General features: G+C 48.8%; 1 protein-coding gene across 1 annotated transcript in view; it reads right to left on the reverse strand.

Annotated features, from left to right (window-relative positions):
* Positions 1-411: 411 nt before the first annotated feature.
* Positions 412-22,750, reverse strand: part of ADAMTS15 (ADAM metallopeptidase with thrombospondin type 1 motif 15) — a 38,717-nt gene continuing 16,378 nt past the window's right edge. Inside the window, exons 2-8 of the mRNA XM_077305290.1 lie at positions 18,638-18,770; positions 14,767-14,934; positions 11,120-11,403; positions 10,256-10,433; positions 8,857-9,038; positions 7,553-7,728; positions 412-6,538 (exon numbers count right to left, since the gene is read on the reverse strand). Of these exons, the coding sequence (XP_077161405.1) occupies positions 5,758-6,538; positions 7,553-7,728; positions 8,857-9,038; positions 10,256-10,433; positions 11,120-11,403; positions 14,767-14,934; positions 18,638-18,770 (1,902 nt within the window). The 3' untranslated portion in view covers positions 412-5,757. The remainder of the gene's footprint in view (positions 6,539-7,552; positions 7,729-8,856; positions 9,039-10,255; positions 10,434-11,119; positions 11,404-14,766; positions 14,935-18,637; positions 18,771-22,750) is intronic.

A 22,750-nucleotide genomic window follows, 5' to 3' on the forward strand; every position in this document is an offset into this window, starting at 1 on the left:
TGGCGGGAAAGTCCTTTCTCCCTCTGAGACCCAGGTAAGCTGTAGCAAATCAGATTAAAGAGCACTGAGACAGTACAGTTCCGCAGGTTTTGCAGGACAGACCAGTGGAACGCACTGCCAGGTTACCAAAATCAGTTCCCCTAGAGCAGGGGTAGTCAACCTGTAGTCCTCCAGATGTTCATGGACTACAATTCCCATGAGCCCCCTGCCAGCAAACACTGGCAGGGGGCTCATGGGAATTGTAGTCCATGAACACCTGGAGGACCACAGGTTGACTACCCCTGCCCTAGAGGAAATGGCTGCTTTGGATGGTGGACTCTTAGCTATATCCTAATGGGGTCCCTCCCATTCTCCAAACCCTCTCCATGCTCCACCCCCAAGATGTAAAAAGATGCCCCAAGGGACTGCTGGGATTTTAAATACTTAACACATTTATTTCAGGTTTGCTATTGACACACAAACAGCAGAGACCAACATACAGTATACACGGTATACACAAAGCAGCCAGTACAATAGGCATCTCTATCCTTTTGCCGTACACTTAGCAAAAGAACCATATTCAAAGGTGTTAAAAGCCCCACCCCCTCCCTCCCCAATACACCAGAGTAGGCGTGGATGTCAGTGCTGTACAGTTTCTGGGAACCAATGTTTTTATCCGACCTTGTGAAGGGAACCCTCTCGGAAAATCAGAAGCTGATCAATACATTACTAGTATTCCAGAGTAAACAAGGACAAAACCCACCAAATAATGTGCATCTTTTTTTCAGGAGGAGTGCATAAGTAAACTTGAGAGCTATGCAACCCATGGAAACGACAGATTATCTAAACAACAGACTTGAACCGGTTCAATAGTTGTTCTCTTTCCCCAGGGAACTCTGGGAACTTAAGTTTTTTAAGGTCTTTAATGAATGATTTTCAACTGCACTCTACAAAGCTACTCACCGCTCTCAGCACATATATCTAAATTACACATATATCTAAACTCACACCAATCCAGATGCTGAAGTATCTACTGTGGACTGTGAATACCTCTAAGGACAGTTCATTGTTTGCTCAGTGGAGCCTCTTGGAAGCATTTCTCTGGATTTGGAGAAAAGCAATTTTGATTTGCGAATGTTTTAAACCACAGTCCCAAAGATCTGTTGCCCCCACTTTCAAACCAAAATCATTCCTACATCTCCCAGGGGAGGAATGACAGGGAAATGATGGATCTTAATGCTGAAGAATGATGCTTAGGGATGGGTATGAACTGGCTGACCAATTAATTTGTCACAAATTTTGGCCATTTGTGATTCACAAAGTAATATTTGTAAACTGAAGAACCAGTATGAACTTCCATGAATTTTGGTGCAATTCATGGTGGTTCATGAAGAGAAAGTTTCTGCTCTTCACAAAAACTCTTTGGTTTAAACCTTGCAGAATTTATTTTCTGGAAACCCTTGCTTTCTGCTCCCCACAGCTTTCAACAGGGAGCAGAAAACAGGATTTAAATGACTCCGAGCCATTTAAACCAAGCAGCTGAATACTCTGCTGTTTGAAAATCGTTGCTTTCTCTTCCTCACAACAATAATATGGGGAGCAGAAAGCAGGGGCTTAAAATTCACGAACAAACTTCCTGGCTCCTATGAGTTCATCATTCAGCCACAAATCATGAACTAAACTACCCAAAAGAGTTTTGTGCCCATCCCCAATGATGTTTGCTATCCTAGTGCTGAAGAAAAGGTAGGGCAATGAAATGAAGTCCTGGTTTCTAGAAACAGAGAAGTTCATCAACAGCCATTAATTAAGGATACGGAGGATATTATGTTCTGCACGATTGTACTGGATCACAAAGAGAAGAATCTGTGAACAATGGGCAAAGTTAGGAAAGCAACTGCCATTGTGAATAAAGGTTTATTTAACCTACAGTCTTACAGAACAGTCCAAAGCACCATTATGCTAATAGACTTAGAAGGATGTAACTCTGCTTAGGATCACATTGTTCAGGTGCAGAAGTCAACTGCAGATCGAGTTATCAACTTCCAGGAGGGGACTGGAAATTTTATCCCCTAATTAAAATGGCTGCTTTGGAGAGCAGATTTGGCGGCATTATGCCCTTCTGAGGACTCTCCCCAGGCTCCACTCCAGATCTCCAGAAATTTTCCAGCCCCATCTGGCAATCTGAGCAGCACCCAAACAACTAAGCATCTCCTGGCAACTTAAAGACTCACAAATATATTGTGGCAGAAGTTTTTGAAATCCAGAGCCCACTCGGTGCCATCCTGTTCCAAGAAATCCATACAGAATACGGGCCAAGATTAGGGTTTTGAATGGTGGAGGCCTTCTGGCCTCATTCCTCCTTTTGATGCTCATGTCTATCTTCCAGCCGGCTGAAGGCATTAAGTAATTCAAGCATTTGAGGAAGAGGCCCCTGAGTTGTGAAAGCTTGAACACACAATGCTGCCCTATCATGATGAAACTCATTGGTCCATCTAGCTCCCTCGGGCCTCTAGGAACTCCTGCAGACAAAACTATTATTCAAGGGATGCATCTTGGATGTTTTTAATGGGAGGGATCAGACCTGGAACCTTCGGCATGCAAGGCATGTTCTCTGACACTAGGCCACAACTTTCCCCTCAAAGACTGTGAAGAATAAACTGGATTGTCTTTAAAGCTCCACACTGCACTCTGGTTAAGCCTAAGTGGGATTTAAACAACTGCACCCTCTCTCCAAGGAAACCCCAGAGCCATAGTTCTATGAATGGTGGTAAAAGACTTCAAATAGAGAAATCTCACACCAACCTAGGGAAGAATTCAGAAGGCCACGTCATTATTCTAATACTACTGCGAAACCATTCGTTTCAATAGCAGCTTTTTGATGTTACAGCAAAACAGTGGGCCCTGCTTCTTTAGGTATCCCATCCCATAATTTCTTTTACGTATAATAAGGTGTGTAAAAAAAAAACTGTAAACAGTCTTGAAGGAAGGGGTGGCATGCTACTCAAAGGCTCCTCTAAATACTCCCAGAACAAGCGCCATTTTGAAAGCAGCAGAGAGTTTGTATTTGCTACACGTGGCATCAAAACAAAGCCACGACAGTATTTCTTGCTCCAGAAAGAAAGCAAACCCCTCTGCAAGGAGAATGACGGCAGGAAACTGGGCTGGGTTTTCAAGTTCTATGGGAAAATGTTTGCTGAAGTGAACTAAAAGGCACAGATGGTAGAGGACCCAAAGTTCAGTAGCCAAGAAAGACAATTCAGGGGGGGGGGCAGGTAAACCATCCAGGAAATGGTACCTATTTTCACTTGGAAAGGAAATGTACGTTGGCTCTTCCTCACACATCTGCAAGTTGCACATTGGGTCTTCATTGTAACTCGTGAACAGGCCCGCTGACTCCTCATCATGCAGGAAATAGTTCAGTCTTTGGGAAGTCCAGGTTAACGCTGACTTATTTTTCCAGGTGTGGGGGGGAAACACCTGCCTTTTAAGAAATAAACTGACCAGCACACTCTAGTACCTACACTCCAGGGGAGCATGCTTCAAAATGGACAGACACAGGAAGACCTTTCCAGATAAGGGCTCCAGAGAATGAGATCTAATACAACAAAGATCCTGTAATATATTTTACAAAACGGCTGACTGAGATCTGGGCTTAATAGTGGCTGTAACTTCCCACAATTGCATAATCTTCCCTGTCACACATGCAGTTGTTGAAGTCACCTCAAAGGATCACAGTGGTAACAAGTGTCTGATCTTAAGATTTTAGTGGGGGATGCTACAAACTTGGCAAGTCTGCACATGAACACGTGAAGCTGCCTAATGATCAGACCCTCGGCCCGTTAAAATCAGTACTGCCTACTCAGACTAGCAGTGGCTCTCCATAGTTACAGGCAGTGGTCTTTTGCATTGTGTACTACTTGATTTTTAAGAGGGGTTGAACCTGGGACCGTCTGCAAGTGCTCAACCACCAATGAGAAGGAACAAATGGTGCAAAGGAAAAAGAACTTTTAATGGTTGAATAACCCCAATGCGTTTTGCACCCAGCATTGGCAGGGGGGATTTACTTTTCGGTACTTTTTCAATTCATAGAATCATAGAGTTGGAAGGCACCTCCAGGGTCATCTAGTCCAACCCCCTGTAGAATTCAGGGAATTCACAACTACCTGCCCTACAACAGTGACCCCAATTCCATGCCCAGATGATGCCCCGCACAGACACACAAAACCCCCCCAGAATCCCTGACTTCCCATACATACACTTGAAACAGAGTGAGCTGTCCAGCCAATTCCTGGCTCTTACTTACATGAGCGCCTGCCAAGAGATGTTCTCGTTTTGAAGTATGGGAAGGAATTGAAAAAGGATCAAAAAGTAAATACCCGGAATGTGAAATTCAAAGGGGTTATTCAGCCATCAAAGATTCTTCTCCTTTTGCACCTTTTGTCCTTCTCTTTGTTTTGCCTTGCGGCGGCCCTGTTTCTCTTCGCTCTGCCACCGAGCCACAAGCTCTCCCCAAATACAAAACGGTTCACGTACAAAGCTGCCTTATACCAAGCAGACCATTGGTACATCCGGCTCCGTTAGGTCTTTTCTGACAGGCAATGGCTCTTCAGGATCTCAGGCAACATCTTTCCTAACTTTCATTTGAGATGCCAAGCCAGGGACCTTCTGCATACAAAGCCTCATACCGGAGCTTCCGTTTAGGCAAAATTCAGATGCATGTTTTTTTCTGCAAAGGGTTACACTGATCTCTGGGAATATACACATAATAGCAAACATGGAAGATGTGGCTTTTGAATAACTGAAAAGCCCATAAAAAATAAAAAATCTGGGTCCACTAGATCCCCTTCGTGGTAAGTATTTGGGATAGGTAAAGTGCACCTCTGCCCCTCCCCCGCTCTATGGCACAGTCTTCTGAGAAGAACGGCTTGGACAAGCGACCAGGGGAGAGTAGGCTTCCGCCAAGGAGGACTCTCAAAAGGAAATGAGGTTCAGCACCATAAACATTTGCACTGTTCAGTCCATACAGGTCGACAGAAATACTGCTACTGAGCCAAAACTGGCTGCCAGCCCTGCATGAAAGCAGGAAGGAAGGAAGGAAGGAAGGAAGGAAGGAAGGAAGGAAGGAAGGAAGGAAGGAAGGAAGGAAGGAAGGAAGGAAGGAAGGAAGGAAGGAAAAGTTTCTGGATACCCGCAAATGGATCAGGACTGAAGCGTCACATGTCGGTAGGCCTCAGAGGTACCTTATTGTACCAGTTGTTAAGCCTTATCTTTTTTTTTTTTTTGCAGGTGCAAAGATAATTCTGTAGGGTCCTCTCCCTATTGCGGGGAAGGGGGAACCTCAGGAGAAGGCCCTTTCTTATACTTCACAAGAGATCAGGCCATAGCTCTAAGGATTGACCATCCCTGCCTTCAGACCATCTTGGACGGCAAGTTGTTTCCATCCCAATCTGGAACTCTCTCCTACACACCGTTGAGCTCTGATGGAGTTTGGGTGGTTTGGCAGCTTCGAGGTAGTTGTTGATTCCTGCGTCATCTCTGAGCAACCGCTATCGGCAACCCGGCCTCCCCGCCCTGCCCCTTCTTGCTGGCACTCTTGTTTCAGCCCACTTAAATCCTTTTGTTTGTTGAAATGCATTATGTAACAGATACCCTCCCCCCTTTCGACTCGGTCAGCTCCCTCTCCCTCCCCCCCTGGAGGCTCTTGAAACCTCCAGCCTCTCGGCTGCTGAGAACCGGAACGGTACATCAACGTCTCGGTCAAAAGTGGGTCCAGCCCGATCAGCAAGGTCTCGGGGTACAAAAGTCCAGCTCCTGGGGCTTCTTCCTGAGGTTGCAACGGTCGCGGGGCAGCAGGACACCCCCCCGCCCTGTGCATTTTAGTATGCGCCTCTTGAACCCCCTGCCACAGGTTTTGGAGCAGGGTGACCAGGGCCCCGCTTCCCACGCAGGGCAGGGGTCGCCGCATATCCGGATGTCCATGGGCCGCTGGGTGGCGTCACAAGCGGAGGCCAGCTGGCCGAGGGCGTCGCGGCACAGCACCATGCGCTTCTGCAGCCCGTTGCCGCAGGTGACGGAGCAGTCCTCCCAGCTGGTGGTGGCCCACTTGTACGAGGGGCGTTTGTAATCCGGCCGGCCTGAGTCCAGGCGGTTCGAGAGGCTGAGGATGCTGTTGTTGAGGACTGGCGGGCGTTTGCCGTCTTTGCGGTAGGAAGACTTGTCCTCCCTGTTCTCCTTGGGCAGGTAGAAGGAATAGCGTACCCGGGGCGGGGTCATCTTCCCGACCGACAAGACCTCCACGGTCAGGGGCTCCTGGATGGGCATAAAGGCCTGGAGGCTTTCTACCGCCGTCCCAGTTCCGCTGTAGCGCAGCACACTGCCCTTCACCATCAGGTCCCTCTCCACCGCCGAGACGATGAAATGCCCGTTCAGGAGGTATTTGCCATGCCCGTTCTTCACGGCCAGGTAGTTGTCGTCGCTGATTAGCCCCTTATAGCCACGCTGTCGGATATCGATGCTGGAGGCTCCCGCTGGGATGAGCACCACAAAGTTATAGCCGTGCCTAGAGAGGGAGAGAGGCCTTTGAGACGGGGCAGAAAAGGTCACGCTCTACGGATTGTCTTACAGCCCTGACAATTTATTTATTTGTGTGTTTGTCTGTTTATAATTACATTTATAACCCGCCCTTCTCGGTCATGCTATCCTGGGGCACTGTATATCATAGAGCAATAAGAGTACAGCGTAAAACATACAATAAAGAGTTTAAAATTTGATAGAAATGTGGTCCAATGTTTTCATCTGTTAAACTGAGAGCTCACCATCATTAATTAGTTTTTAAGGGCACAATTGTATATTTCAAGTTTTTTTTAAAGTGGACAAGTGTCTCAATTTCATACCTTTCTGTCCCTCTAAATGTATTATAGCAGCATTTCTGCATACTACCAATACCTATTTTGTCCTAATGGTTGCAATGAAGGAAGGAAGGAAGGAAGGAAGGAAGGAAGGAAGGAAGGAAGGAAGGAAGGAAGGAAGGAAGGAAGGAAGGAAGGAAGGAAGGAAGGAAGGAAGGAAGATTTTATTTCTCTACCATGCTTTCCTGGAAGACTCAGGTGAATCAAAACAAAACATTTTTACATCAATAAAATAATAAACACCACCTCCTTTAAAACTTTGTCCCTATGAGGGCTGCACAGAGTTTGGAGGGGTTTTCTAACTGCGGGTTGATTTTTCGGCAGGGACGCCCAGATGTTATTCTTCTGGCCTCAACCACAGGCTTGGCTGAACAGAAGTATTAAATAAAAGCGACCCCCACTGGGTTTTTATTTGTTGGGAAGCTACAGTCTTCCTGTAAACCAGTATGTCTGCCCTAGACCAGCCGTATAACCCCGAGAGTTACACCTTTCTAAGTCCATTGACCTCAATGGATTTGGGAAGACGGTTTTGGACTGCAAATGCTGAATGCCGTAACAAAGGTCAGGAAGGAAACACAGGTATTGCCCTCTAAAGCCAGGCATCCCTTTGCTCGTTCTCAATGGCCGAACAGTTTATCCCCTGCCTGAAAAAGCAGTTCACTCACATGGGTTTGGTGAACAAGCCGGAGACTTTCTTACAGCTCTTGTTGTCCCCGCCGCACACACCGCACTTATCAAACTTCGTCTTCGAGCCAAGTTTCCCGTCGCATCCAGCCTTGATGCATTTGCCCTGGACGCATAGCGAGGTGGAATCTGGGGAGCACGGAGTGCCATCTACCACCTAGAAGTCATCAAGACAGAGGGTGCCTTTTATCGGTCAAGGGGGGGAGCAGTGGGGGTGCACAACATGGTCTTTGCAACAAGCGGAACACATCCTTATTCGCACTACCTGCGCGCTGAACATAAAGGAGGGCGCACACCGTGAATGGTGAAGAACACCTGTTTTATCTGGCCGCAGTGCTGTATTAAATAAATTTGAACCTGCACAAAGTAGGAGCAGCTGTAGACCAGATTCTAGACAGAGTAATTAACACATGAGGGAAAGGGAAAGGCTTTTCCTTTGCCCTTTAAGGCCTTACTTCATAAAGGATGTGGACAAAATGGAGATCAGGAGAACCACAGTTGGCCACCCCTGGTCTGGACTATCCCAGTCAGGGCTCATCCCTGCAACATCCGGAAAAATAAAAGATTTCCAAGAAGTACCAGACTTTTTCTACATTCTCCAATCATTTTCACTATCCAGAAGTGCCATTAAGGCCTCAGGAAGCTTAAACACCAGGGATTCAAAATAACAGGCTGCTCTACTGGGCCCTATACCACCAGTAGGATTGTGGGTAGCACTTTCTGGATTTATTCTAGAGGGTCCCTTTCATGTCTGCTACTCAAAATGTGATGCCGTTTATCCATGGTTTCAAATAACAGAATTAGTAGCCGAATTCTTGGCCATTTGCAGTTGGTGTACATGACTGATTGCTGAGCATTCTAGGGAGGAATATATAATTGGTTATTACTTATTTTACCTCATTTATTAGTTTTATCTTAGACTAGGCAATCATTATTTAATGACTCATTAATTATTAATTATTGCTCTATAGACGTTGTCTTTATATGCCATTAAAGTTTTTTTTTATTTGAATTTTGCATTTGATTGCAAGTAACGACAACCTATTTGTGCATTTCATATATTCCAAGGGAAGTTTATTCTCAATATATTCAAATCTTTGCCCTTTTATGAGAGTCAAAAGATTATCTTTGGTCCCAATTTGAATGTTTGTAAAGCTCCATTGTTTTTACTTCAATTCCCATGGAATGGGTCTCTTTTGCCAGCCCGCTCTGCCAACTGGTTGTGCCTAGAAATGGACTTCTTTTCCAACGTGGTGCCAACAAGTTGACTGGTTCCGCAACTCACCTTTGGAGCCAAGACATAAAAGTATCCGGTCCCATTGGCCCTGCAGATCAGCTTGCATTTGTCCCGCGGAGAAACTCCGGAATATTTGGGGACCCAGGAGACGGTGGCGGTGAGCCGGTTCGTGCTGTGGTTGTACCCGTTGAAAGCCTCACACTGCTCTTCCCGAAAACTCTTCCCCGGGACTGTGAGAAAACAGTTCAGTTCAATCTCAAAGACCATTTGGGGCTCATTAGGTTGTGGTCGGTACATAATGCAGCAAGCATACTGTAGCTAAGCATGAGCAAACATCATGGATATTGTTGAGTCTCCCTGTTCCAACATGAGTTCATCTGGAGGGCTATGGTCTTAAGTTAAGGACTTGGCATAGTCACTGCCAATTAGCATTGACTCTGAAGCGGGTTTACGTCTCAGTTATGCGTATTTGAGTTCTGGGATCTGAGCACAATGTACATATACCATGTCATAACAAGGCAAGAACTGGTTCTTTGCCACATGAGGGTCCACCCAGCTAGTCCATAAACTGTGTACCCTAGGAAATATGTTTTTGTGCAAGGGGGTTCCATTCAGCAGAGAACATATGAAGAGCACTGCCGGATTAGATCAGTGGTCCCATGAAGCTGCCTTCTACTTGACCATATCATTGGTCCATCAGGGCCATTATTGCCCATTCAAGACTGGCGGAAGTTCTCCAGGGTTTCAGGCAGAGGTCTTTTCCCACCCCTCCTCCATGATCCTTTGACCGTAGATGCCAAGGATTGAATCTGGGACTTCTTCCATGCCAGGCAGATGTGCTTCCACTGAGCCAAGGCCCCTCACCGAGCCCAACATCCTGTTTCATGCGGCAGCCAAAATGTTGCCCTGCAGGGCCAACCAACAGGGCAAAGAGGCCTCCAAGTGAATGGGTGAAGGCTTTCATGGCTGGACTCCACCAGCTGCTGTGGGTTTTCCAGGCTGTGTGGTCATGGTCTGGTAGTTTTATAGGGATGCCAGTCCCCAGTGGGACCTGGGATCCCCTTAAATTATAGCTTAGAAATGGCTGCTTTGGAGGGTGGACTTAATAGCATAATACTCCACTGAGGACCCTCCCCACCTCAAATCCCACCCACTCCCATCCCCCAAAGTCTCCAGGTATTTCCCAACCCAGAACTGGCAACCCTATCGTTTTATTCCCTGCTGCGTCACACCAATAACTGTGGCTGGCATCATCAGAGGTAGGATACGGCAAGAGGGGAATCTCTTTGGCACAGAGAGAGTTACCTGTCTTGCTGTGTCCTACCCCTGAAGTTGCCAGTCAGTGTTACTGGCAAAACATTAGGGGTTAAAACTACCAGTCAGCAGCCGCACAGCCGTGTGGGATAGAAAAGCCTGTATCCAAGGCCACATCATTACAGAGCCTCACCTGAGTCAGAGCAGGGATCCAGACTGCAGGAACGGTACTTCACTCGGACCCCTTCACAGTACTTCCCTTCATTGGCGGGTGCGGGGTTGTTGCAATCACGCTTTGCCAGCTGGACTCCTCCGCCACAGGTCCGAGAGCACGGGCCATAGGGCGCCCACTTCCCCCAGTTGCCATCCACCTGCAATAAAAGAGGGCATTGAGCGCATGCAGAACTCACAGCCATCACTGGTCGTGCTTGAGTTGGCCCTTGCTGCCATATTCCCGTGGAGCTCTCTAGCCTCTGCACATCAGAACCTGAACTTCCTGTTTCCTGTTTTGTGCGCCGGCTAGCTAGCTAGGAAACAACATCTTCGAGCATCAAGTGCTGATCTTTCACCGCAGCCAGTCTGTACACAAAACAGGCAGCAGGTTTGGGAATGTTCTCACCTGCTCCGTGGGGATGGGAAGCAGCAGCTCGATATACAAGAGCTAATCTGCAGTGAGGCCAGTGGAAAATGAAAGGCACATCCACGATTGAGGCGCTCGCCGCTTTGCTTAGACAGCCGTGATCAGCACTTGCGCAGCAGGGGAAAGTTGGTGCACAAAAGATGTAGGAGTATATTGCAAAAATCAGACAGGAACATGAAAACCTTGGAAGTCCAAAATCCCTTACAGCACAGATTTTTGCAAATTAAGACAATCCCCCACCGCCCCCAGAATTAATCTTGCTTCCAGAATTTATAACCTTGCAGCAGAGAAAGCCCAGCCTTGGCAGACGTGGGCATCGCATTGCATTCAATGACGGAAGAGAAGCCAAAGTGCCATCAAGAACTCAATCCCACCACCCGGCCTCTCCCTGGATCCACACAGCGCACAGGTACTCACCCGGTACTTACTGATGTTATGCCTCTCGACACAGACACCCTTCAAGCAGAACCTCCCTTCTCCGCAGCTGGTGCCATCAGCCCAAGGGAAGTGACGGGTCTGGCACATGATGTGGCCGCGAGCTTTGCCCGTGCACCACAGCTTGGTGCAGTACTGCATGTACGGGCAGGGCTTGGAGCCGATCCCAAAGGCCAGCTCGCATTGCCGGTTGAGGTTGTAGTTGGTCCCGGGGAGGTCTTCTGGCAATGCAATAGGCTTGGTGGGCTGGTCCAAGAGGCAGTCACCTGGGCAGGCAGAGAGGGGAGGCGCAAATTGAGCTCCCTTGCTATGGTGGTCTGAAGCAGCAAGACAAAGTTGGAGCCCAGTGGCAGCTTGAAGACCAACCAAGTCTTATTCAAGGTATAAGCTTTCACGGATCTGAAGAAGCATGCAGGCACAGGGCCGGTTTATCAATGAAGAACATGTAGAAGGCGACTGTAAGCCGCTTTGAGCCTCCTTCGGGTAGAGAAAAGTGGCATATAAGAACCAACTCTTCTTCTTCTGCGGGACCCTTCAACGTTCCGCAGGGCCTGCAAGACGGAGCTCTTCCGCCAGGTCTATGGTTGAGGCTGGGGCTGCTGGGGTACATCGACTGCTCTCCCCCGGGCTTCTTGAACATCGTTGACCTCCTTCTCCTCCACCCCCCCCCTTTTTTAGGAATGGGGGTAGGAAGGGGATCTTATTATTGTGCCGCCATGTTGTGACATTTTAAAGTCTTTTAATGGGAGTTTTAATGGGGTTTTTAAGACACTGTAACCCGCCACGAGCCATTTGGGAGTGGCGGGAAATAAATCGAAATAATAATAATAATAATAACAATAACAACAACAACAACAACAACAACAACAATAATTCTACAGGTCCCGCACTTCCAGGGCCCGACAAAGTGGCCCCCCCATGGATCATGTCTGTAGTCTCTCTACTCTCCCCTTTTCTCTCTTTAAGGACACTTGGAGTGACACCCCTTTCCACTATATGGCACCCCTCTGCCTCCAGTCTGGGTACTCCTGCCAATATTCTGCTCTGCTAGGGCCCTATGAATCCATAAACTGGCTCAAGTGCTGCAGGCCCCACAGATCCTTAGCCCAATCCTGTGCATGCACACAGAAGCTGATACCTTGAACAAAAGGTATGGTTGGTCTTAACGGTGCTACTGGAATTAAACTTTATTCTTCCTCATTCTGCTATTATTGTTTTGTTTTTTTTTCTGGCAAAAGCGTCATGCCCACCAGATGGCATGTTTTGCTCTATATCGGAAACAGTGTTTCCCAGCAAGCGTGTGTGTGTGTGTGTGTCTTGGTTCCTCCACGTACACACCCACCTTTCTCACAAAACGCTAGTTGTGTTACTGCTTCTGCAGACCATTCCTCGAGGCCAGTAATTATCACCCTCCCCTAAGATCTCTGTCCCCTCCCCTCCCTGTGATTCTCTTGTCAAGCTCTGTGTTTGTGCTTATTGTGTTTTATTTTGTGTTTGTGCTTATTGTGTTTTTGCTTATCGTGTTTTATTCTTCTTCCGTTTTTTAAATAAAGAAAGCTTTCCAGTTGCACATCTGCCTGGTTTATTTCAAGAATTCTCCTCAGGGGGAAATCCCCATAAACATGGGTGGAGAATCCCAGCTTCTCTCCCCCTCTCCCTCTCTCTCTCTGACTCCTTTAAGCTAATTCAGCTAATTAGGAGACCACCTCTTTGGGTGATACCTACCCACACTCAGCTCCCCCCAATGTCCAGGCAGTCTGAGTCACTCACTCCAACATTTTAAGTGCAAGCGAGCCATCAGGACAGAATCGATGGACTCATATCTTGACATCAAGGGATATAAATCTCAAAGGTTATGCTTACTCAAAGAAATATACAGCTCAGTCCAGGACCAGTTCTAAACAGCGATACATTTACTGTCGGAAATTGTCCCCAATTAAAAAAAAAATTAGAGAGCCGTCCAGATAGCAGACTTAGGAGCAGCCAGACTCTGAAATCTTGTCTTTTTCACATGGGAGCAATCTGGAGCAATCGCCTCCAGGTGCAAACCCGATATGGTCCAAACCTCCAATGAGGACTACAGCATCATCCAGATCTGCATCAGAATCGGCCTTGACACGAGCAAGAGGCAGGAAACCAGGCCCTCCTTTCCTGCCCATCGACAAGAAGCAATGGATTCCGAGCGCAATTAGTCCGGAACGCTGAATTCACACACATGCCTCGAAGCATTTTTTTCAGAACTCGGTGCCCACGTGGGCAAACTGAAAGGTGTTTCTGAATGTGCGAGAATCAGGCACTGGACATTTAAAAGAGCAAGATGGTTTTTAAAGCGCTGAAGCTATCGGTGGCCCTGCAGGAAGGCTGATTTACAACTTGCATTCCAAAACTTGCCGGGTTTTACGATGCAAGTGCGATTTCGGTTACAGCAAATGAAGACTTCTTAAAAGACAAATGAGCCGGAGTTTGCCTGGCCCTCCGTCAGGCATCCTTCAGCCCCTCTCTTAGGTGGCTGCTCCGGAGCGGTTTGTAATGATTTACTGTCCTCCAAGTGTAAATTGTTTAATGGAAAGGGAGAACCGGGCCAAGGCGGCAGGTCAGGCAGTATCCCTGCAGCCTGTGATGACGCCGACCTGTGAACAGCTGGTCCTAAGGAACGCAGACAGCCTTTGCTTTCTTCTGCTGGGTCTGAGCCGCGGCTACAATGGCTCAGATGACAGAATCTGCCTACATAGGGTTGCCAGGGCCACTGGCCCCACCAGGGCCCATTCCGCACACCTAGGATAATGCACTTTCAGTGTGCTTTGGCAGCTGGGTTTTCCTGCGCAGAACAGGAAAATCTACTTCCCAAGTGCATTGAAAGTGCATTATCTATTGTGTGCAGAATAGGCCCAGGAGTCCCTCACTTTGCAGACACCCCTTGCCTCTGATCCCCAACCCGGAAGAATGCTGCATTTTAACACAATGTGCTGATGTCACCCACAAGTGATGAAGGTCATCAGGAAGAGAAGGAAGCACCATTTGGTAACGAGGGATATGTTCAGATAGGAATGATTGTTCACGTAGTACTGGTTTTGGTAGGGTTGCCAGCGCTACTGATCCAGGAGATCCCCTGCTTTCCAGGCTTACCTCACCTGCACTTCCCCCCCAAACACATCCAAACCTGGAAGAACGACCCAAGATGCTGACATCACCTGGAAGTGACATTGGGACACTGGGGTCTTGGTGTGTGTGTGTGGGGGGGGGGGTTGGGTGCAAAACTATGGCTTGAAGCTAATTCTAACCTAGAGTCTTGCCAAAATGCCAAAGCATTCTCACCTGATATCTCTGACATCACCTCCAGGTGATTTCAGGATGTGAGGGGGCTCCCAGAAAGGGTCCCCCCCACCCATCCTGCACCACTAGCCCAATTCAACATGGCAACCCTAGGTGCTTGTAGAACACACCTCTCTTTTCTCTCTTCTGTGACTGAAGCAATAAAGGCCCAGGTCCAGAAACACGGCTGCCTGGGGTGGTTGGTCCATCCTGTGACCACTCAGGAATCTAGGCCACTCAGCTCTTCCACCCAAATTGCTCTCACTGCCTTGCCCGACTTTTCCTGCATCAGCACCCCCCTCCCATCCCACGCTCACCATGCCCGCTGTCCAAGAAGTCTGTGATGATGGCGGCACTGCAGGCTGACCAAGGGTTGGTGCGGTCAATCTGTATGAGAGTGGGCGACATCATGTGGTTGGTCCTCAGCTTCCCGAAGACCTCCTCGCACACCTTCACGTTGTCATGGGGCATGTTAAACACATGGCCTGGAAGGATAAAGGTTTCAACATCACCAACAGAATTTGTGCAACCTCCACAACGTGGAGCTCTCGTTTTTGAAAGAGCCCCCATGCTTTTCCGCAGGTTAGGGCCGTCCCACCTGAAGCGGCAACACACCTGGCCAGCTGTGTTTGGCAACCAATACACCATTTGTCAGTCCGTGGGCAACCAGTATGTATAGAAGCCCTTTATGATCTGAAGCCCACATACCTGAAGGTCCATCTCTCCTTGCTCATTCCTATTTGGCAGCTACAATCATCCCAGCAGGAAAACGTAACCCTAGGCCCTTTTGTTCTTTGAAACTTCCTGCAAAATCCATGGCACCATTTTTGCACATGGGGGTCCCAGAGCAGGATATACCTCCACAGTACAGTTATGGCTGCCCTGGATCTCCTTCTTGGCTCCGCCAATTTCTCTCTGCTCGTGTTCTAATCAGATTGCCCCCAAAGGTAGACAAAGTTACAACAGATGCGTGTCTCTTAGCCAACGGGAAGACTGCAAGCCAGCAGTTCCCTGGCCAAAGTTCACACCATCTGCTTCATGCATGGACACAAAGTTCTCGCAAATGCAACAAGAAGGAAACCTGAGCAACGCAGAGCAGGAAAAAGAGGAATTTAGAAGAAAGCCCAAAAACACCCGCATTTCCTTGTTCAGGCTTCCTGGCCGCTCCAGTTAACAAAATTCCACAGAAGGGGGCACAGAAGGTCTGTCCCGCTGCTGCATGCATCTTCCATCAGCAGGATGTTTACCCTGGATCCAACCCAGCAGTTCCTATGCCAGTCAAGCTGGTCGGAACTTGAATTTGCAGTGAAGACATAACTGGTGGCTCCCAAACATGTTTTCCAGGTGACCAGCATATTTGGGAGTCCCTAACTTCCTCAAGTCAATACAAGGAATCACCAAGTTCAAATGACAGGCAGAGGGTCAGCATGATCCATGGGGCTGTCTGTCTTGTGGTTACAGTACTGGACTCAGACTGGGAAGATGTGAATGTCCATCTTCAATTCAACCATGAAGTTCACAGGGGCCCCTTGGGCACGTAACTCTCTTCTGGCATGGCCTGCCTCACAGGATGCATGTGGAAGGGAGAATGATTCATGTCATTCCCAAGCTCCTTGAAGGAAGGGTGAATTAAAACAAGAGGGTGCCTTGCAAAATATGCAGCACATGAAGCCTTTTACTAACTGGCACATCTTTCCAGCATTTCGTCTCCCACCCGCCCCCCTCACACACACACACACACACACACACACATTCTATAGACATCCCATTTAGTCCTTTAGTGTTTATCCAGCCAATGGGGATCTGCCATTGGAACAAGATTCTGCACTCTAAATATCAGACTTTAATGACAATGATGATGCTATGCAGAGATTCTCTGAGATCATTACATTCCCCCCCCCCCAATAAGGTTTCCAAAGCGAGAGACATTCAAAGGTGGTTTTGCCATTGCCTGCCTCTGTGAAGCAACCGTGGTCCCCTTTCTGAGTACAAACCAGGGCCCATTCCGCACACAGAGGATAATGCACTTTCAACGTGCTTTGGCAGCTGGATTTACCTGTGCAGAACAGGAAAATCGACTTCTAAAGTGCACTGAATGTGCATCATCTATCGTGTGCAGAACAGGCCAGGGCTGATCTTGCTTAGCTTGAGATCTGACCTGGGCCATCTGTCCTGGGCTGAATCAATCTGCCAGCTCCATTGGATAATACTGTGGGTGCATTTGACCACAGGTAATCTGGAAATTCTGTCGGCAGCACTTAACCCATGGCTGCGCATCCCCACATGCAAGCCACCATGGCTGGATGCTTCAATCCACGATTCATGGGCCAGCTTACTCAGACTGAAAAATCCAGTTCCCCGAAAATTCTGGTTCAGTGCAGCTCGTTCCAAAACTGAGTTTCAACCGCCGAATTTCTTGCGCTCCTAATCGGAACTGGAGTCTCTTCCTGCACAACGAAGAAGAGCCAAAGCAAGTTGGCTGCAAACCCTCGACAATCTGGCACGAGGTTTCTCCGGATCTAGGTGTGTGTCTAATGCATCCTGGCCATGACATGTTACTGCAGGGTTTCTTAAGCCTGGGAACGGCAGCAAAGCCAGAAGGCCTGTATCCGTGGCTTGGGCGTCCTTGCCTCGCTAGCAGCTGTGCTCTAACCGTTCCAGTCAAACCTCCTGGTAGTATCGGGAACAATGCTGCAGGGTCTCTTTCACTCTTGCTCACACACACTCCGAGGCGGAGCCCCCCCCCCCACCCCCCTCCCGAAAGCTGTCCTGGAAGCTTTGCTATTGTCTAAACTTCCCGAGCGAAAGCATTCGGGGTTATTTTAAACATCAGGCCTGTCCCCTCTCCTAATTACGAACCGAGAGGCTTTCAAAGCCAAATTGGATCCAGTCCCTCCCCTACCCCCACTCCTAAATCCGCCTCACAGGTGGCAACCGCAGAAACAGGCCCTGCCTCTCTGCAGTGGCTTAGATTTTAAGTGGCCATTTCCTAAGCCACAGGATGACGGATGAAGGCGCCGAGCCAAGAACGGTCTGGCACACACTGGATGGGGAATGCGCAAGGCCAGACAGACGCCGAGCAGAGGCAGTGAGCATCGATGCTGCTTCACTTAGGGTTGCCCGCTCTACGTTGTGAAATTGCTGGAGGTTTGGGGAGGGGTCTGGGGAGGGCAGAGTTTGGGCCGGGGAGGGTATATTGGGGTATAATGGCACAAAATCCAACCTTTGGGTCAGCAGTTTCCTCCACCCACCTCCAAATGCTGGAGAACCGCTGTCATTGTGGGGGTCTCCAGGCCCCACCTAGAGGGTTGGCAAACCCAGCTTCGGTACAAGGTTACATTGTTGGTACTGAACAATATCTCAGGGTTCCATGCTTCTCTGGGTTCTGGGCCAGCTTCCCTTTTCTGGCTGCATTCACAAGACCTCTATGGTGGTCGTTATAGACTGGGAAAACAACGGACAACGCTGGAATACCGGCAAGTTGGAAAGTCACAAAGCCAGCCTGGGCCATGGACAACCTCAGGAAGCAGAACTGGAATGTGTGTCTCCAATTCAGGACAACTCCATATCCTAGACCAGGGGTAGTCAAACTGCGGCCCTCCAGATGTCCATGGACTACAATTCCCAGGAGCCCCTGCCAGCATTCGCTGGCAGGGGCTCCTGGGAATTGTAGTCCATGGACATCTGGAGGGCCACAGTTTGACTACCCCTGTCCTAGACATTGCAGGGAGGTTCCATCGCTCTAAGTATTCATAAGTGCAAGCTCTTTGAATGGGATGCCTCCCTTTGCCTTGATCTGGGGGCTGCCCTCTGACCCCTTCCTCTCTGGCTCGCTTTGTCCTCTCACCGACTCCACATGGCCTTCCACGGAAGCACATGTCTCAGCAGGTCTCTTCTGTACTGACAATGTCAAGGCTAGCCAGCACCCAACCCAGGGGTCACACGGTCCCCAAAGCAATAGCAAACAACCCCGGCAGCACGGCCGGTTTTTAAACAGCAGAGGGCCCAGTCTTAACCAAAGAAAACATTAACGTTGCGCTTCATGTCATGTGCAGCCATGCCCGTGCACATTATAACCATTGCAATGAGCAGGCAGAAATCCACAGCAAAAGGCTGTTTTCCCAAGAGACCTCCATCACTGCATCTTCCAAAACATACGATCCCACCACATCACTCTTTGCTCCTTACCCAGCTCGTGAGCCGTGGTGAAAGCAGAAGGGAGGCCATCGTCTTCGATGACTGAGCAGCTGCGCTTGGGGTCGCACATGGTGCCCACATCCGCCATTCCCAAGGTGTCGCAGGTGGTAGCTCCACACAGATCCTGCAGGAAGCATAAGAAGGATTCATTGGTGAGACCAACCGTTTTTATCTCATCCAGCATCCTGCGTCCCACAGTGCGTGTGCATCCAGAGATGTGTGTGTAAGGTGTTGTCGAGTCACAGCCTATTTAGGGTGACCCTATGTGCTTTCCAAGGCAAGTGACTGAGCAAAAGTGGTTGGAATTGCCTGCCTCTGCATAGTCTTGCTTGGTGGTCCCTCATCCAAGTACCCGTCTTGCTTAGCTTCTGAGATTGGACAAGATCAAGCTGTATTACACCACTCCACACCCCAGCATGCAGACGTACCCAAGCCAAAATGAAACCCCCAAATCCACTGTTTCGAGTAATCTCAGGATCACTGAAATCACCCCAAAAATGGCTGGCATTTCAGGAATGCTGGTCGTCTCTTTCCAAAATTTCAGGAGTGTTTCAAGGAAGCAGAGGGATGCAGGTGAAGGGGAAGGAGGAGCAGAAGAAGAAGAAGAACAAGGAGGAGGAGGAGGAGGAGGAGGAGGAGGAGAAGCAGAAGAATGGCCCAGATCTCAGCAGTTCCACGGTACAATGTCCCTTGAGACATTAAGGAACCATTGTTTTCTATGAGAAGACCCAGCCTCCAAGCTTGCACTGAAAATAATGGCCTTTTACAATTGTCAAGCACTGCCACTCAGCTTGACATAGGGACTGAAGACAGACCTGGCATTAGACCTAGAAAATAACAGCCCCAGTAATTCCTACAAGCATTAAGGCTGGCCTCTTTACCACCCCTAAGAAACAGCAGGGTCATTGGTGCACAAGGCGTTTAACGACCGGCTGAGCAAGATCCCTCTTCTTTTCGCTCTGCCAAAGAGATCAAGCCAACAGAGTCATTCTTCCCGTGCTTTCCCTACCACTGTTCCTTCCTTGCTTTTCGTGCCATGGATTTGCACACATCGTTTTGGTTGACAGAGCTCTAAGTCCCAAATTGTACTCTGGGCCAACCCACATCGTGAAGGTGTTCCAGGTCATGTTGAGTCATGATCCGCATGTGAGCAGAGCCAGTTGAACGGGCTCAAAGTAGAATTATTTTGATAGCATGAACAGGCCACAACCAACACAGGAAGGCACCTTCTATTGACTCTCAACGTGGATCTATCAAGACCAGTATTGGGGATCCTCAAATATTTGCTGGTCACAAGCAAGGAGGTGACCCCACAAGGGGCCCTATCAGACCACTCCTCACCCACCCACCACTGCCACTCAGCAGCCCACATACCTTCCGCTCCCCTGCAGATCTGCTGCCACTCAAAGTCAAAGACATGCAAGGCTCAGCCTGCAGCATCCCTAGTCAGCATTGCCTGCTCCAGCTGGCAGCAAGTCTCTAGAATCTCCGGCATGGATCCTTCATGCCAGATTTTACCATATCCTGGAAATGCCAGGGATTGAACCTGGGACTTTCTCCATGCAAAGCAGGTGCTGAGCCCCAGCGCCTCCCTCTAAGTAAGCAGGTTCAAGCAAACAGGGATGCACTTTCCCAGGTTCCTTACAAACCGTCACGGATTAAATGGCAAATCTGCCTTTTATGTGTGCACAAACTTCAACTGAATACTGGGATCATCACATAATCCCTGTTTTGTTTCTTTTCATAGTCATCGGTGCATTTTCTCAATAGTTTTGCTTACGTGTTCATATTGCACATACATGCATGTGTGTAAAGTGTCATCCATTCTCAGCTGACTCATGGCGACCCTGTGGCGTTTTCAAGGAAAGAGCAACAAACGTCACTCAGAGGGCACAACTGCCCCCACTGTGACCCCTAAGCAAAGACATACACAGCCTTATTTCCGATTGCAGTACTACAGAAACCTCTTGGTCAGTCTGCTCCATGTATCACCATGCCTCCACATACCTACCCTATATATTGCTAAGGGTAGTGCCAACAATTCCAGTGTAGACCACTTTCTCTGCCTCTAACTGGCAGAAACCCAGGTTGAAGGCTGCCGATACTGTTGTGGTTACCTAGCAACCCTCATAATGGATGCGGTAGAGAGCATTCATTTCTTAAAGGTACAGGCCTCCAATCATCCTTTCCTGCTCCATTGCTCTAATCCCCCCTTAGATTCTAAGAAACTCATTCTAATAACCAACCTGACATGTTTTACTTGATCCAGACATAAAAACGCCAATTAATGTATGACATATAAGGTGCTGTTTCCAGGTCAGATCTTAGTTTCCCAGATACCAAAGAGAGCAATGGGAAGGTCAGGGGTCCCCACTAGGGAAGACTGACCCGCAACCCCCTTTCAGAGGCTTTGTGACCTATTTCGGAGTCCCGACCCACAGGCTGGGCATTCTTGCGAATGAGATCGATGTTTCTGAAACCTGAGGGCCTATTCTGCACACAATAGATAATGCACTTTCAATGCACTTTCGAAGTAGATTTTCCTGTTCCGCACAGGAAAATCCAGCTGCCAAAGCACATTGAAAGTGCATTATCCTATGTCTACTAGACCTGGCTGGGGAAAGACTTCTTCCACCGCAAACGAGCCAGGAAAGGAGAAAGAAGATACGGAATGTCATTTGGAGACAAGATAACTACTTGGAAAAGCATTCGGAGAATGGGGCAGAGGAGGGGAAATTTGCAGCGCCAAGAACAGAAGCCAGGCAGCTTTGTTTTCAGAACTGAAAATGGTTGTTTTCCCAGTGGAAGACATTCCTCCAGCTATTGACAAGGTCTCCCTTGAGGGAACTTCCAAGCATGACAGAACCCACAGCAGCCTGGAAAGCCTGAAATGATGTTTGCAGAGCAGCAAGAGGAAAAAGCAACCTCCTCCCCTAGCTGGGAGCTAAAACAGGGACTGGCCTTCTGGAGTTGCCAACCTCCAGGTTGTGTCTGCAGGGCTCCTCTGGAATTGCAACTGATCTCCAGGCAACTCAGATTTAGTTCATCGGGAGAAAAGCTCTGCTTTGCACTGAGGTCCAAAGTAGTGCTTCACTCTTGCACCGAGGCCCCTCCCCTCCCCAAATCTTGCTCTCCCCAAGGATTTCGCAGCCTGGAGTTGGCAACTCTACTGCCCTCTCCTCTCACAGGCCTGGTGGTGCGAAAGGCCAAGAGCGCCACCCTCCCAATGGCAGCAGAGGGACTCGTGGTGCGGCTAGAAGCCCTCTGTGGGCGGCTGCCAAGGACCAGGAGTGACATTGTGGCTCCCAGATGTTGCTCGGCAAGGCCGGGGCAGAGCCATTATTAGTATAAGACAAATTGCTTCCATGCCTAACAACTGCAAAGCAGCAAGCCTCAGAAACACAAACCAGCTTCCAGCAGGAATGCCTGACGGAGTCATGGGGAGGGCGGGGAGGGCAGATGGAGGAAAGCCCGGCCCAAAGAGTTCGGCTGAAGTGCCAAAGGGCCTGACGTGGCAACAGCTGTTTTGTACGTTACAATCATAGAATTGGAAGGGGCCCTCCAGGGTCATCTAGTCCAACCCACTGCAGAATGCAAGAAATTCACAACTACAGTAAGCCCAATTCCATGCCCATATGATACCCCCCACCCAAAAAAAACCCCAGAATCCTTGGCCAGTCTGGGCAGGAGGAAATGCATGAACCTCCTGATGCCAAAGTGGCGATTGGCATTCCCCTGGCCATGCAAGAAAGGGCCACAAGAGCCAAGCACCAACACAGTCCCTTCTGCCCACCCACTCACCATCTGCCTAAGTTCACAGAATCCATGCTAAAGGTAAAGGTATCCCCTGTGCAAGCACCGAGTCATGTCTGACCCTTGGGGTGACACCCTCTAGCGTTTTCATGGCAGACTCAATACGGGGTGGTTTGCCAGTGCCTTCCCCAGTCATTACTGTTTACCCCCCAGCAAGCTGGGTACTCATTTTACCGACCTCAGAAGGATGGAAGGCTGAGTCAACCTTGAGCCAGCTGCTGGGATCAAACTCCCAGCCTCATGGGCAAAGCTTCAGACTGCATGTCGCTGCTTTACCACTCTGCGCCACAA

This window comes from Paroedura picta, chromosome 12, assembly GCF_049243985.1.
Source record: "Paroedura picta isolate Pp20150507F chromosome 12, Ppicta_v3.0, whole genome shotgun sequence".
In the NCBI taxonomy this organism is placed as follows: Eukaryota; Metazoa; Chordata; class Lepidosauria; order Squamata; family Gekkonidae; genus Paroedura; species Paroedura picta.